The 18,025-nt window shown below is 36.9% G+C and overlaps 1 protein-coding gene across 1 annotated transcript; it reads left to right on the plus strand.

The window, feature by feature from the left end:
* The first annotated feature begins 10,126 nt into the window (after positions 1–10,126).
* On the plus strand, positions 10,127–11,548 carry LOC137635597 (uncharacterized). Its single transcript, XM_068368057.1, has 2 exons — positions 10,127–10,928; positions 10,986–11,548. Exons 1-2 carry the CDS (start codon positions 10,127–10,129, stop codon positions 11,546–11,548), a joined length of 1,365 nt encoding a protein of 454 aa, XP_068224158.1.
* The last annotated feature ends 6,477 nt before the right edge of the window (positions 11,549–18,025 follow it).

The following is an 18,025-nucleotide window of genomic DNA, read 5'->3' on the forward strand; positions in this document are numbered from 1 at the left end:
CACTCCACTGACGCGCTCTCTCTCTCTCTCTCTCTCTCTCTCTCTCTCTCTCTCTCTCAACAGCATATATTTTAAGTAACAAAAAGGAGAAGATAGAGAAAACGATTTACGTTCATTCTTTGCTACACAAAAACGGTTAACCAATGCAATTTCGTATAAACATATTTTTGTCTCTTATGCCAGACGATTGATTACCTAGACGACGAAATATAAAAGTTATTTTTAAAATTTATAATTGTGTATACTATATATGTACCAAAAAAGTGCATATATAATCAAATACACAGAGAGACAGGCATTTCAACGGTGCCCTTAGCATTTATAAATTACTGAGAATAGATTAATAGGTACTCGCTGAGGGATAAAAACACATGAACATCAAAAAATTAGGTATTGCTATGTTTTCCAAAATGCCGTACTGTTTTCTGTTGGTCTTCTTCATAGGGTTGCTGGAGGTCAATTAATTCACTTCCTTGTTTTTTATATATCTCTGTTTAAGTATCCATAATTGGGTTAAATATTGTTTATTTTCACAGAAGTTATATTTTACACTCAACCCTATGAGTCTCTTTATAAAGTTTAGTTTCAATGTGTTGGTTCCTGATCTGAAATATAACGCTGAGGAAGAAATATCGCCATATATTTTCTGTATCAAATTTTATTCTTCCATTTCTTTTATATTTCTTTCCATTTTCTGTATAAAATTTTTCTGAGTTAATTCTTGCCAATTCGTTACCTTTTCTTCACCATCTTTCTTTTTCTTGTGTGTCAAGGGTTATCGTTTTGAATGTCTGTCAATATACTGTAAGCTTACCATCTATCACTCTCGATTTCATAGATACCCAAATTTCCCTATATCTTTGGTAGTTTCTCTCTTTCAGTTCATAAAACTTCGTTCATATAGAATAAATGGTGACGCCATACTGTTACCAAAACGTTTTCCCTTCAAATACGTTATTGCAACTTTTCTATATAATTTTGTTAGGTTTGGTAATTTTTTTCTTTTTCTTTCATTTGCTTTTCTGTTTTAATATGTTCCTCTTGCTATCTACTTTAATTACCAAGGGTATTAAATTTTCCACTATTTTGATATCCTCTAAGTGATCTGGCTAATATTCCATTTTGTATATCCTGATATTTTTATTTTCTTTTATATTCCTGAGCCAAATAATTCTACGGTTTCTTTCAAAAGCTAATTATTGCGTTTTGCACTTATTATGTTTTCCTCTATCTCTTGCAACGGGTATCAATGTAATTTGTACTAATTAATTACTAAAACCATTTCATTTCGCTTCTATGTTCTTTACGATTATGTATGTTATTAATTTAGAGCATTGAATAAGGTAGTGAACTACCCTACTTTATTAAACCGGTAATTTTTATTTCTTGTTCTACATCCTCCCCTAAATTAATATATATTGTGTTTCCCTGGTAAATGTTTAAAGTATTTTTTTATTTTTCTCTTGGATACTGTATTCTATTAAGAGATCTATAGATATCCTCTTTTTCTCAAGGTGGAATCTTCACTAAAATCTGCAACAGTTAATTTAAAGGTTTTTTTTTTTATCTTTTATAGCTGTCTTCTACACAATACTGTAGGATCTTTAAAGATGTATTTTGCTCTGCCTCTTGTAAATCCAGATTGGAAATCATTATCTTCCCCATTTATTTTATGGTGATTTTATCATTTGCTTTCTTCAGTATTTAACTAGTTTTGGTAGCTTTTGCGTAAAGTAACTCTATTTCGACGCAGCATGATTATAAATATAAGCCATTCAAAGCAAGAACGGTACAAATATTCAAACATATTGATTCAAGTACATACAGGAAATGACAGGTTGTCAGTTCAAGGGCGAATGGCAATGGTAATGAACAAAAAATAGTAATACCGTTACAGTGTATGAGTGTCTATGATACACGTGTGGTACAAGAGTTTCATGGCATATTTTGCCAGCTATGCGGCACTTTGCCTTAAGTTTTCCAAGGCAATTCTTCATCTTTCTATTGTAATTGTTGTTTTTTTTCCTTTTTTATTGTTTTATTATAAGGGTACAATGTTATTTTAGCATTTCTGGAAGGTTATCTTAATCAAAATTTATACTATCATCTCATAATGATAGGTGGCTATAAAAACATCTATAAAGAAAGAATGAATTTAATGTTCACAAAAAGTATATAAATTGTTGTTTTTCTGTAGCTAAAGATGAAAATAAATAGGTGTAAATTGATATTTTTTATGGTTATGTGTATGTAAAAAATCTGATGTATCCTGTAATCATACTGTATAAATTGTGATTGTAAAAAATATAATTTAACCTTTTGAATAAAAAGAAAAAAAAAATTATTTTGTTTTCGAGTGTTACTATTTCATTTTCATACTCTATAAATTTCCCATCATTGCAATTTTTTCTTTTATTGTTTGCTCTATAAGGTTTTATGATATATGGCAAAGTCTTTTTTTTTTTTCATTATGTAGCTTATTTTCTTGATCCTGTATTGACGAATTCCATTGTTATGGATTTTCTGACTGTGTCTAATTTTGTCTATGTTTTCCCATTGTTTTATTTTATCTCTTTTGGATTAGTTTGTTATTTTATTGAAATATAATAAATTCCTCCTTTATCAATCCTTAATTTTATAATGGTGGCTGATATAGATAGATTACTTGAACAGCTTTACGAAATACTATGGTATTTTCAGCTTTACCCATAATAGCTTCTGATATATGAAAGTACATAACACTTCAATGAATTTATATTCACCTGGTTATTCCAGTTATCTATAAAATGTTAGTCTTTCTTCGTTTAATACGTATCATATACTATTCAGTAAGAAGTAACCATTTTTGTATAACATGACATGCAACTCTCCTTTCCTTATCATAGGTAATATTCATACTAGCGTGGTTATCTTCTACTTGTGTAATTGGCCTTTTACAACCATTTTCACCTCGGGGGAACCATGAACAGTTTTGTTTCCTTAAGCATTTCATTTACGCATAAATCACTTTAGTGAAGTTTATGATAAAATAGATTAAAATTTTCAATGAGATTTTCTCATAATCATTTACAAATGACTAAAAAGATTGTAGAATATCATGAAAGAATGATTCCTAACACAATAATATAATTTCTGAATTGTTTTTTTTTTTTTTTTTTTTTTTTTTGGATTTCTCCAATATCATATCAACGTTACAACATATACAGTAAATACAATAGTATATTTCCCCTTTGCTTTTACTTCTGTATCACTGACGTAAGTTCATACTAAGCGATTTTAGACGATAGCTGGCGATGATGATATTACTGGTTAGGTAATTCACACATTTGTCGCAAATGTTGAACATTAATGGAGAGAGATTTGGTTGTTTAAACTTGAGGTGACATATATGTCGAGTTGGATGAAGATGGCAGTGTGAAGAAACAAGGATTGAGGAGCTCTGTGACAGAAAGGAATAATGTTGGTTAGTTACTACCGCTCTATTTCAGTACAATAGTTTTAACGGGTTATCATTGTCGTTATTCGCTTGATGACTCTCATCTTTCTGTGTTATATTACCAAAAAATTAGGTTCCATTAGCCTAGATATTATAATTTTGACAATATTAATGGCCATAATTACAATTATGACGACCATGTTGATGATAAGGATAATGGAAATGCTACTACTACTACTACTACTACTACTACTACTACTTCTACTACTACTACTAATAATAATAATAAATATTATAAGATTATTATATAAACAACAATAACAACTACATCCATAAACACAGCAACAACAGTAACAGAAATGATAATCATGGTGATAATAATGATGATGATACCGATAATATTAATTACTTTTAAAACAATAAGAATATAAATAGCCATAATATGTCAATAATTCACCAGCTCTAATGACTGTTATAGGACCCTCCTTTAAAAAAAAAAAAACTATTCAGACGCTACAGCAATAAAAACATAATATTCCAATCTCCTGTAAGTTGTAAACAGTTCCCATAAACATGAGAACAGCAGATCAGTATTTTTTTAATGCGCCCCCCCCCCCCCTCTCTCTCTCTCTCTCTCTCTCTCTCTCTCTCTCTCTCTCTCTCTCTCTCTCGTCCACGCGGAAGAAGTATGTTTCAATTAAGGATGTAGATCAACGTTTCAAGAAAATTATAATTATCTCTTAATTTTTATCTAGCAATTGAGAAAATTTCTTACTTGTTGACCTAATCATTGGCAAAAAAACGTGAATTCATTTAATTCTCTTTCCAGGGCATAATGCTCATTCTTTATGACTAGATTTTTATCTCGATGAATGTCTTTTTTTTTTTTTTTTTTTTTTTTTTTTTTTTTTTTTTTTTTTTTTTTTTTTTTTTTTTACGAAATATGAGCTCTAACGCTGGTAAAGATCAACTCTGCCATAATCTCTCCATGAAAATACGTAGAAAATTAGTTTTGCAAAAGCTGACTCCATCAAGGTGCCTTGGAAATCGACATAATCTTAACAATATGATTTAATCCCGGAAATTATGCTCATCAGGGTACTCATCTTCCTGCTCATCATATGGCATGTAATCTTCGCATTGTAGAGGTTAATTCGGGAATCAACTATTTAGAAGCAAAACCCAGAAGACTCCTTTGATTATGAGTTCCTTCTGATCTCTATGAAACAGGATTATTGTCTCAACAAAATTTATTTAGTCGGGAATTGCTATATCTATGATGATTGTGAATTGTTGTTTTATAATCCTTTGGTTTTAGTTTATGCTGTCTTAACAGTTTTCAAGAATGTCCAGGTACACATAGTACTATAAGATACCAGACCATTCTTAAATCCATATATAAATCATAAAAGGAATTATAATTGTGAATAAGTAGACTTATTAAAGAATTAAAGCTCAGTCGAAAATGATGTCCACAAGTGTAGTTCTGGTTTCCTTTATTCATCAATCTATACAGATTAGTGATGCAAACGTCATATATAAGACAAGACAGAAGTGATATTATTATTATCGTTTGCATGGATTTGTTAGTATATTATCGCTCAATTACCATCACAAAACATAGTCTAGACATAAATATCAGCACGTTTAATTATATTTGATTTTTTAAATAATTTGGTTCTTCAATTGTAATCATCAATACTCTATTGTGTTAAAGCTTTAGCAACGATATTTTTGTACTACCATCTAGATAATAGGTAACAAACAATACAAGAACATGAGATAATCAAAACTCATGGTGAATATCAAGAATTTTGTTGGAGTAAAGCCTATCACAATAAAGGAAAAATAACTAACTCAAAGAAATCAATTACTGTACATGACAAAATGGTAATATTTCCGATTGTGACCTAAATGATAATACTAATTAAGTCCTTCCATTTTTGCTTGAAAGAGCCTTTAAATAAACTTCACTGTTAATTTTCTTTTATATTGTTCAATATGAATATTGGGATAACTAGAGATTTATCGATAGGCAGCCATACTCTATTTTTTTCCCTTCATCTTTAATCTCTATTTTTAATACTAAAATGAATATCAACACTAATCAATTTGCAATGAATAAGTATTCTGGTTATCTATAAGATCTCCAGATAACCAAAAATAACACTACTACTACTACTACTACTACTACTACTACTACTACTACTACTACTACTAATAATAATAATAATAATAATAATATTAATAATAATAATAATAATAATAATAATAATAAGTGATCAAACAAAACTATTATTATGAAAATAAGTATAATAGTAATGATGATAGTAATAATGATAACACAAATTGATCCTTTGAGTGTTTTTCTCCTCGAGGATATGATTACCATATCTAGCCTCTTCTACCCTTACCAAGAGGAAAGCAGCCATTGCATAAGTACATTGTAGTAGTTAACCCAATAAATGAAGATGAATTGTTTGGTAATCTCTGTGTATTCAGGTGTCAAAGGACACAATAGAATTTGGAAAGAATAGCTAGACTATGAGATGTAACCAGAGAGAGGGATCCAATGTAGTACTGTCTGTCCAGTCAAAGAACCCAATAACTCTCTAGCGATAGTATCTCCACTGGTGGCTGGTGACTTGGCCAGCCTACTACCTATTAACGATCAAATCTCCAACATTTGTTTTGTCGTGTAACCTGGTTGTCAAATTCCAACGTACGGCTAATTTCTTGTTTGTTTTCACATGCAAAACGATACGCGATCAAAGTTCGTCAACTATTATTTGTCCTCATATCACAACAAACTATGCTGGATTTAAGTAGTGATGTTTCGTAATTCTTCATGACACTACGAATATCGATATGCACATAATGTACTGCTCCACCCTTAATAATGGAAAAGTTGGTTTGAAGTGTGCAGGACAAAATAAGATTTTGCACTCACCCTCACGCACATCGACACCATATACAAAGCTGCTGCTTTTCGTATTTTTTTTTATAGACACCATATAAAAAGCAGCAGAGATTACGTTGGGTCAGACAATCGCTTTTCATCGGCCACAATTTACATCAGAGTTGCTGAAATTCTCGTTGCTTTGCCCGTAGATTTTCCGAGTGTTAGCGAGTTCATCACATTTGAACTTTGTCTTAACACATTGTTTTTTTTTTTTTTTTTTTTTTTTATTGACACCACCTATAACCAAGCAAAGTTCGACAAGCTGAAGGCTACCACCGTGTGCTTGCGATAGCACCCAGGGGTTCTTCCTGCATCCCTACCTCCTCCCCTCGTGCCAGAGTGGAGAAGGAAAGGATTATGAAGCCAAGATGGCTCACCTTGAGGAGCTACAAGAAACAGACCAATCCACCGGTAATGGAGCCAGTCCCTGGAACTTCAAGGGACGTTCAAGAAGAGACCCAAGAGCACATAGTAGCAGGACCAACATCAGCAGAAGAAAATCAAGATAACCAAGACATCTACCCAGCAGCCACCTCCATAGCAGACCACTGACAGCACGTCACACCCGACCAGATTCAGGCTCACTCCAGGCCCCAATACAACCTCATATGCTGCCATAGTCACCATGGAGGCCAGGACCGCATACCTGAAAATGACTATTCGTCCCAATCGCAGGGGACAACTGGTCATCTCTGCTCAGGACCACCAAACAAAGACCTTCCTTGAGCAACAGGAAAACATATTACAACTTGACCTAACCGACAAACCTACCACTATCATCATAGTGTACGACCTCGACCTGCCATTCTCACTGCCCAGAGATATGAGGGAAAGGCCGGAAGGAGATCCAACAAGCTGGAGTCAGTCATCAAAGGACCTCAACCTCCACAGCTCTCATTCGGCCACTGGGGTACCTTCTACACCGAGTACTTCCGAGAGCCTCTCAGATGCTTCAAGTGTCAGAAGTTTGGCCACCACAGGAGCCGCAGCACAGGCCCGGAGATCTGTACAGTTTGTAGCAGCAGACAAAACCCAACAGCCTACTGCATTGCCAGGTTCAAGGCTGGACACCAAACAACACCAAACTATCCAAATTGCAGAGGATCTCATCATGCTTGTCATGACAGATGTCCTGTAAGATTGCAGCGATTCACAGACCGCCAGGGAGTAGATCGCCACTACAACCTGCACCCACGTCAGCAACGTTGAACTTACCAACCTCCAACCAACCACACCCCTCCACCAACCAACTGCACCTCCCAACAAAATCCTAACCCCTCCAGACATGCCATTCCTGAACTTCCTTCTCCTTCAAGTCTCTACCAAGCACCTAAACCTCAGCATCCTCCCAGACCTCCTCCAAAGTCAAACCGATCCCCTTCCCACACTCCTTCCAAGCCCTAACCACTAAGATTCCCCTCTTCTCCCATTCATTCCGCTGCCTCCCAGCAGATTAGACCTAAACCTTCCTCATCCTTTTCTGCACCTGTAACCCACACACCCAGCACCTCCAATTCCTTAAGAGAGTTTCCCAGCCTACTTAATCCCGCTGACAAAAGCCAACCAAGCGCCTCACGCCCCGCCATACCCCCAGTAAATGATTGGAACGATTATGACCTTATTGCTTGCACCAAGGATGCTTTCATTGCAGCCATTGGTAACGTACTCCATAACCTTTTACAGTTCCGTAAGATTAAGTTTACCCAGAAGTCTATTGATGACTTAATTTTTATAATGCTGCCCAGGAACTTCAAGCTCAAGTCCCTTCATAGTCCCTCCAGTAAAGGATCCTAACAGAACCACTCATAACAACGAAGATACCCACAACAACACCTGCTCCAATGGAACATATGTGGACTCAGAAATAAGTTCACCTTCCTACAGTCCCAAACTTCAGTGCAAAACCCAGACATCATTGTACTGCAAGAACTTTGCTAAATGAGAACACACAATTTGCGTTCTCAGGATACAAAGTGTACACCACTTATCCAACACCAACGACAAGAGGATTAACCACCTTATCAAGAATAGCATCCCCTCTAAAAGAGCACCAAGCATCGCCTGTGGGACAGAGGCAGAGACACTAAGCGTTCAGATATCTCTGCTAGCCACAACTCTCACAGTCCACAATATCTACAAGTCTCCAGCCAAAAGCATCAATGCAGAGGGGCTCTTTGCCTCTGCCTCTGAGGATGACACAATAATTGCAGGCAACTTCAACGCTCACCACCCGTTTCTGAACTCAATATCAGCAACAAATCAAACAGGCAGACACTTGCATGCCCTATTGCAAGAATATCCTGACGTACATTGCTTAACAACGTTACAGAAGCAACCCATTTAAGGGGCGGTCATTTAGACCTCACCTTCCTATCTAGCACCATACAAAGAGGTGCCAAATGGCGACTGCATCCTGTACTAACAAGAGGCCTCCTTGCCATAGAAGTTGAACTCGAATTGAAAAAATACCCTCCTCCTCCTCCACCCCTGAAAAGGTGGAACCCAGACTTTGCTAACTGGGCAAAATTCGAGACAGCTATGACAGAATAGGCTCTGGAAAACATCAAGAACCGTATCATTGATATTTCCGCCCTATCACTTGACTTCAACAAGCAACTAGAGGTAGCCGCTAGTGTATCCATGCCTCAGAAAAAGCACTCTGAAAGGAAACACGCCGACGCCTGGTACTACAACAGCCACATCAAAGTAATGAATGCCAGAATCAACCGAACCAGAAAACTCTTTAGGAAATACAGAACTGATGAACTTCATTATCTACTTGTGGAAATCATCAAACATTCTCTACAGGTATCACTGGAAATGAAAACAGATAAATGGTATTCGTGGTGCCACGAAGTTAACTTCAACACATCCCTAGCAAAAATATGGGGCTGGCTCAACAAAGTCTTTGGGAAATACAGCACACCCAGAGTCACCCACCCAGACCCATTAACTGAAGCTAACAGAATTGCCAATAACTTTGCCGACAGAACAAAAAGCACAAATCTACCTCTGCAAACCATAAAAAGGCAGAGAACACTGCTCCCAATCAGGAACAATATCATAGAAGCCACCTGCAACATGAGAGATGACACCGACAACCCCTACACCATGGAAGAACTCAACACGACTTTTGTAAATGGCAGGAAGGACACTACCCTCGGAGCCGACTTAATCACATACAGCATGCTAAGGAACATGGGAAGCCACGCGAAATTGGTGTACTTGCACTTTATCATCAGAACACACACAGAAAGACTACGCCTAATAACATGGAACCAACAGGACACAAAACCCATCGCAAAACCCAAGGAACCAGACACCTACCGACCCATAGCTTTGATTAGCTGCACCGAGAAAGTAGCTGAGAGAATGGTACTCAACAGATTACAATGGAAAATAGGCCAACTACATCACCGCCTATATGCTACAGGAGTGGCATAGGCACTCAAGAATATATAACGGATGTTCTTACAACAATTAATGACAAAAAAGCCTTTGTCATCTTTCTCGATCACGAGAAAGCATTTGAGCTAGCCAGCACTCCTGCCATCCTCTTCATAGTTGTTGAAAAAAGAGCAAAAGGACATCTACTGGCCTGGACTCGGAACTACACACTAAACCGAGAAGAGAGAGTTACTTTTCAAGGAAATACCACTGAATTCATCCTCCTAGAAAACTGAATGCCACAATGGGGCATATCAAGCACCTATCTGTTCAATCTAATTATGGAGAATCCAGCCACTCTAAATCTACCAAACGGAGTGGAAATCTTCATATACCCCGATGACATATGCATCATCTGCCCACATAAAGCATATGCAAGAAATGCTACTCAAATGGTACTGGACTTGATCCACGCCAAGTGCAATGACCATGGCCTAAAGATCAATAATAACAAGACCAAAGCCATGGCCATAAACCACCCACAAAACCCTCAGAACTTCACTCTGAGGGGTGTAGCCATCAAATGGGTGAGCCAATTCATGTACCTTGGAGTAATAATCAGCAAAACTTTATCACCGGCAAATGAAGTAACCTACCTCAGAGAGAAAATTAAAATTCGTCTCTCAGCCATGAAACGAATGACCACCCTCACATATGGAGTATCAAACAGTCTCCTAAGACTGTTTTATGCACAAGCAATTCGATCCCACATCGATTATGCAGCACCTACACTCACATCACTGACTGAAACTCGAAAAGCATCACTGGAAGTGGTGCAAAACAACGCCATGAGACTTATCAGCGGCTCGCTAATGTGGACTAGACTCTGCTTGTTAAGAGCCGAAACTAACCTAATTTCCCTTTCAGCTAGGATTGACATCAGGGACAGCAGCATCATATTCAAGGCAATCATCGCAGACAGAGAATGCCCACTCAACAACAAACTCAAAAGACTTCTCCCTATGGCAGAAGAGATAGACCCGTCAAATTCTCATGCAAAGAAACTGTTGGACACACTGAGAATAATGCAAATGCAAAATAAGGCCCACAGGACCAAGGGACAACAAAAGCACGAGGGCTACAGCACTCCTGCCCCCTGGGCTCAGGACCCCATCCTATACAACTTCACCATCCTTCCAGCAGCAAGCAAAGCTCTCTGCACACCAGAGCAACTCACAGAAGCAGTAAAAAATGCAATCAGGAACACACCAGCTCCTAATATCTATTACACTGATGGATCACTTGACCGTGACAGTCCTGCAGCAGCCGTTGCTGTTGTCTCTCCATCAGGCTACAGAGAGAATTGGAGACTTTCAAACCACACCTCCACACTACAAACTGAGCTAGTGGCAATTGCAAAAGCCCTAGAACACTCCGCCAACCTACAAGAAGGAAACACAACAATCCATACAGATTCCAGAGGAGCCATCCTGGCTCTTAGCAACAAAGAACCTACTGAAAAGGTTTACCTCATCACAGCAATTCAGTTCTTAGCCTTAGCTCATCAAAGCAACAACAGGCAAGTAACCCTGCATTGGATCCCAAGTCACACCGGAATTACTGGCAATGATGGAGCTGATCACCTAGCTAAATCTGCCCTAATGTGCCAGACAATAAGCATCACTCTGCAACCTTCACTCAAAACTATCAAGAATCAAATGGCTGCCTATTGCAACATCCAAATGACAAGCGAAGTGAGGTGAGCCTTCCTTGATGGATCAAGATCTGCAAAGTGGTACATTGAAGCAACAAATCTATTACCACATCCAATAGCAAGACAAACACCCTGTCAAGTCGCAGTTATTATTTGTAGACTGCGACTGGGATATCTGTGCAACTGGCAAATCATCACGGACAATGGTGAAGACCCAGCAGCACAGCAGAGACCAGAAAGACCGTGCGGCTACTGCGAGCAAGCAACAGAAGAATGTCTACAGTACTACTTACTGCACTGTCAAGAAACGAGCCTACTCAGACAGGATCTCATCCCCAACAATCCTGCACCTGCAACAGCAATTGTCAAACATATAATTGCCAATGTTGATGCCTTCTCAGCCTTTCTCCGCAGCTACCCTCTACCAAGATAACATAGAAACAGCACCAGTTTGTAACCTAAGCAACCCTTTCACCTCTTTTTAGCTCTTCTTCCACTTGCAATCTCTCTTTTATTTATTTTAGGTATCCCTCTCAACCATGCAGCACATAGACGTCTCAATGACCAGAATGATAAGTAACATCCTATTTTTATTTTCATTCTAGAATATTCAGGTACAGAAATGTTTATTCCACCCTTTCTCTACTACTCAAAGCTACGAACAACCCTCTTTTTGAGCTCTCTCTTACTCTCTGTCTAATAACTTAAGCTTAAACCACTAGGAAGTTTTTTACTTCACTTATACCAATATCTCCAACTAAAACTTTTCTAACTCCTTCCCGAGCTCTCCTACTCATCGGGACTTACTACTGTAACTCTTTTTCTCAAACTAAAAGACTGGAGCCAGTGGGCTCTTCGGAAAGATATCTTCCCACAGTCACCTTCTTCCTTTTCCCAAACAGGCATGAAACTATTGCTTGTTACCATCCCCAAACCCACTTCCTAACCCAAAATCCACCTAAAATAAAAGTTGCAGATTACCCCACAACCAAATTACCTACTCCCAAAAATCTAACCAAAACATCTATGGGCGGCAAGAGTGCAAGAGCCCGTGCCTGGCCGTAAAGGCCACGCAATCTTCAACAACAAAAACGTTGGGTCAGTAGACTCCGAGCGACCTCAGGTGTCATAGCTTTTCTCATCGCTGACCCCTTGTACCATCTTAACGATCCTCCTACCATTTCCCTTTTACTTCATGACAATCCCTGGCCTTTGTCACTTATAGCTTAAGATGCCATGCAGACTTCAAGGAGAGCAGATCTCGAGGAAGATGACGAAGGTAGCCTACAGGGATGGCGCAGATCCTGATGAATACAACTTCCTCCACGGCAGCATCTGCTGGCCAGAGATGTTTTTCTTTAGCTTCTATAGAAAATCCCCGTTAGGAAAGCCGTGCATATCCGTACGAAAAAACCTTTTGTCGACATTGAATGTACAAGAACAGGATGAACTAGTTGTTACAATCGAGCTCAGCAAAGATGCCCGCATCTATCCTGCGGATGGCCTTATTCTACGCATGGATGGGAGAAGTTGTCAGACACGGAGGAAATAAAGTCCATGTGTACTATGGACAGATCTCCAAGAAAGGATGCTGGGTGACAGGCTGCACGACCACCCTTTATTGCATTATAGGAGCCTTGTGGACTTCAAGGAAACAGGCAAGAAAATGCCGCTCCTTAGTGAAAGGGCCTAGTTCCATGACTCGCCCATGATAAGACTTTAATTAAATACCTAACGCAAATTAATTGTACCAGGTATAGGCGTCTTATGAAATTGAAAAGCAGCCAGGCAGCAGAGAGGGACCTAACAGAAATGGCGTAATGGATCCTGAAAGAATTCCTTTTTAGAGAAACACACTGTGTGTCAGAAAAACCACATAACACTTGGATGGAAAGAGGTATGAAATGAAATACCTCAACTCTGAAATGTTTTGACAAAACATATTCATACTTAACGTAACCATAAACCATTCAAATCCTTGTTAATTTTCGTTTATCTACAGGTTGCTACTGCAGCTGCTGCCCCTCATTAAGAGACTGTAGACTTTTTGTCTCAGGATGAATCTGAGGTCAATCCAGCCATCGAGGAAAGTAGGTGTAAGAAGAAATTCGTGTCTGAGTTCGAACGTCAGCAGTGTAGGTTTCTTCCATGAAAAGGTAAATATAGAAATATTTCATTGATCCATTATTCTCACATGTATATTGAAATAACCAAATAATTTTTCATAAATTTTAAGCATTGGGTGTCTGATCTAATCAAGATTGAATTTAATTTAATTTAGAATATTTATATTCTACATATATGCAACAATCACTGTTCAGTATGACTAATAGAATGTTTTAATATATAAGGTCATTTAAAATGCGGAAACAGAAAAGCAAGATATCTTGGAGAAGATAGAGAATAACCCAAAATGAGGCACGTTAGAACCTCCACCTCAAGAAAGTTGCCAATGACTATGCAAAGATATTGCCGGTCTTTCATTCATATATGCAGAGGGTAAAAGGACGTCAAGTATGGATTTATCCGGTAAATAACCAGGGCAAACGACCTTGGTCAATATCAGTTCACAGTCCAGCTATAGCACAGTCCCCTGGCCTTCTTTCCCTGGATTTGCACAATATGAGCCTTCCTAAGTCCAGTTTATTAGAAAACACTCCTTGCACTACAACTTCAACTACCACTTTTACTATTGGTGTACCGAAGAAGATACCATAAACATAAAATATTACCCATAATTGTTGAATATTTTGCCAATAACAAATTTTATAAATGATTGATAATTTATCTCTTGATTTATCGTGAAATCCCTAATAATTACTTTGATATGATTTTAATTTGAAACTAATCAATAAATTAAAGGGTTATAGGAAATATCAGCGGATGCTCAAACATATATATTTGACAAGATTAGAAAAAATTAAATACAGGATTAAATATATTCCTATCAAGTAAAATTAAGCAAAAAATAGCTTTAACTAATTACAGAAAATATGCCTATAGAAAATGTCATTGGGTCTTTGAAATAAATAAACTTTACATTATTATCATAATGAAATACTCAACAAATATATTTTTACTTAGAAAAACGTGTATACACATCATATTTTCACATTACATACATCTTTTAAGAAGCAGTTACAATGTTAAACACAACAGAAATAAAAATTTAATATTAGGGAATATTATAATTTGGAACAATATTTACGGTTCGCTAAGGTCGCAAAGGGAATCTTCACTATAGGTGTTGCACTGCTCAAAAAATAGGTGTAGACTCGTTCAGCATACGTCAGGCCTCATGCAAGTTTTGTTTTCATCAGGGAATTCTTTACAGCGAAGGCTTCATCTCCAATGAAGAAATATTCCCCTGAGGCTTCATCTTCTGTTTCGTGTTTCAAACATTCAAGGGCAGGCAAGTTAGCATCGTGTTTATCCAACCTTTCCGTCACTTTATTTTGGTAAAAACACCACCATAGCGGAACATGTATTCAGCGTCAACAGCTTTAGGAAGAATCACAGAGTAGAATTTTTCATACTAAAATAATGAGTTCCTCCTAAACGCTGGGCCATGAGTGTGAATGTGCTCTCCATCTATTGTTCCGATCGTGGGATGGAAATTCAATAGCTTCTATAATCCACGATCTATCTCTAAAGGGTTGCAAAAACGCCTTACAAACCTCATACACAATACTGCTGATCGTGGTGGGAGCCACGCGGAATTTGAAGGAAGGCTCTTGTAGGATTCTCTTGTTGCATGATATTGTAGGACAATAAAAGCAGGCAGGCGTGGGTCAATGGGTCTGCTCCTGAATGGCAGGGTTTTACATGTTCCATAATTTCGTCGAAAATATCTACCGTAATCCTGCTAAAGTTCCTGTAAAATATTGGATTTTCAGTTGCCATTTTTGGCATAAAAATGTCCGAATATAATATTTTTTTTCTGCATTGTCAGTAAGGCAGTACCAAGTAATGTCTTGGCGTAGTCCACTTCTTGATATGTTGAAGTTCATACAAATTTCTAATCTGCAACAGAGCTTCATGATAATCCCAAATTGATTTTACTAATTCTTGGTCCTGTTAGTAGTCATGTAATAGGTTTAAAAAATGTAAGTTGGTCTTCCTAAATTTTCTTAAGAGAGGTAGTTGTTGTTGTGTTTGTAATTGATACGAGAATGATCAGTTCGGAGTTCAACTTAATATTTACATGGTGGTATCCATATACACGACGTCATAACGCATGTCGTTATGTGATTAGCCTACTACACAAGTACAAAAGTATCATTATCGAAAAGTTTACCCGGTACGCCTTCGTGTCGCTACCGAAAATGTTGGCATGGCCTATTCGGCGATCATCTGCGTCATAGGATTACAAACATATATAAGGGGATCTCGATTTGCACAGGTTATTCGTTATGGTTAATGTCGTAATACATCATGGTGTCGTAATCAGCTGAATGTTTTTGGCTTTGGGTCAGATGGAACATTCCAGTCAATGATATTGCCACAATCGATCATTGCAACATACGAGGCCTTGAATTACAGATGTGGGACTCCAGCAACAGTCCCTCAGGTAATTTGTTTGTCCCTAAACTTCGGGTATTGATATTAAAAGATTATTCATATGAACTTGAAAAGGGAAAACATATATTACTTTGGCTGCTGAAACTTCTATCATCTGAGTTTTCTGAGTTTAGCTGTGCATAATTTTCCTCCATTACTAGTGTCGTCCTATGGTTTGGACATAACTATATAAACATTATTTTCTATGCTGATATTATAGCTTTCGGTGATTGACTGCTACATTGAAATGTACAATTTGGATCTAAAATTGGTCAAGAGCATCGGTTGCCATAACTATTTATCTCGTGAGGTTGAAATATCGAATGACATAATGAAAATAAATATTTCATTTTGGAATATGTAAGTTTATACTCAATTACCATTCTTGACCTTAGCTACGAAAAGTATGAGAATGTTTACTTGACTGAGTTCAGGGGCATGTAATTTGCCTTGTGGTAATACCCTGCACGTTAGTGTCAGTATTGCTTTAACAGGAGGATGTTGTGGGGGAATTTTGCATGACTCGGTTATTAAAAGCATCACAAAGCAAGGGGTATAATCCTTCCCCATGTTGATTAACCCGTGCCAAATTAAGTTAAAAATATTATGGTAAAAAAAAAGGGCCGAACTTTACATAAGAAAATATATCAACTCTTTCCATAAACTCTTTTCATTTGCTGACTCTGCAGACATTCTAATTAAATTAATTGTAACAGCATCCATCAATCAATAGGAATTATTCAAAAAACCTAAATGAGCTTTATGTGTTTGGATATATGATTTACAAGATACTTTTTTCTCATTTTTCTTATTTCCTTTTTTTTTCTTTCTTTCTTTATGAAGTACAACTTCGTCATGTCAGGATAATGTCAGGATAACAACAGATAATGCTATGTCCCAGATTACTATTTTCTACGTCATACAAAGAACCTTTGTCAGTGCAATAAATACCCATTCATTAAGACTAGGAGGGTGGGAGAGAATGCCCTCATTATGCCATTGTAAGGAGGAACCAGATATCCCTCTTTTCCACTACAGGCATTTACTTACTCTTTTCCCAATTATTTTCTCGTTATCATACTGTTATTATATAAATCTTTCCCACATTCTGTCACCGTATGAATAAAGTTATTACATTATCATTATTATTTCAATTATTATTTTTTATCATTATCATTAAATCATTACTATTATTATTTGTATTGTTATTATCATTATCAGTATTGATTTTACTGTTATTAATATAAACATGTTGATGAAGGATAAAATACAAATGCTGTAAAAATTTTCAGTGCCATATATTGCTATAAGTATTATTCTTGATATCATAATGAATTAATTCTTTAGTTGATAAAAAACTGAATAAATAAATAGATAATATTTTTATGTCTTTCATCTGTAATTAAGTTCCGGCTTTTGATTATATAGTTAAGGTTTATGATATTAAGGCGTTAAAAGCTAGAAAAGATTCTGATTTTTTTCTTAAGCTCTTTTTTTTTCATATAGGGTTTAGCACGAGAACATGAGAACATCCTTATTACATCCACCAAGTTTGTTATATTTTCGAGTCAGTTTATTCATTTATCTATTTGCCTGTGTGTCTGTGGACAGAATTACGTCAAAACTACTCAAGGGACTTTGACAAAATTTTCACCGCAGATAGAACGTAGATCATGGACGACCCCATTAAAATTGGGAGATGATCCGGATTTTAAAGATTACGCAAAACAAAATGACACAAGGGATTTTCACTATATTTTAACAGGACAGATATTATGCATCGAAAGAAACCATGAAATTTTCGAGGGGATATGGATCGTGATTCTGGATCAACATTGGACTTTTCACCATCTTCTGGATAGTCAGATATAAAAAAAAAAAAAAAAATGGGAGGCGATGTCCGTAGACTTTAGTTACACATTGGCAATATTCATTGGCGGAGCTCTGAAATTTCTGATTGTTCTTG

The sequence above is a fragment of the Palaemon carinicauda genome, unplaced genomic scaffold, assembly GCF_036898095.1.
Source record: "Palaemon carinicauda isolate YSFRI2023 unplaced genomic scaffold, ASM3689809v2 scaffold146, whole genome shotgun sequence".
NCBI lineage: Eukaryota > Metazoa > Arthropoda > Malacostraca > Decapoda > Palaemonidae > Palaemon > Palaemon carinicauda.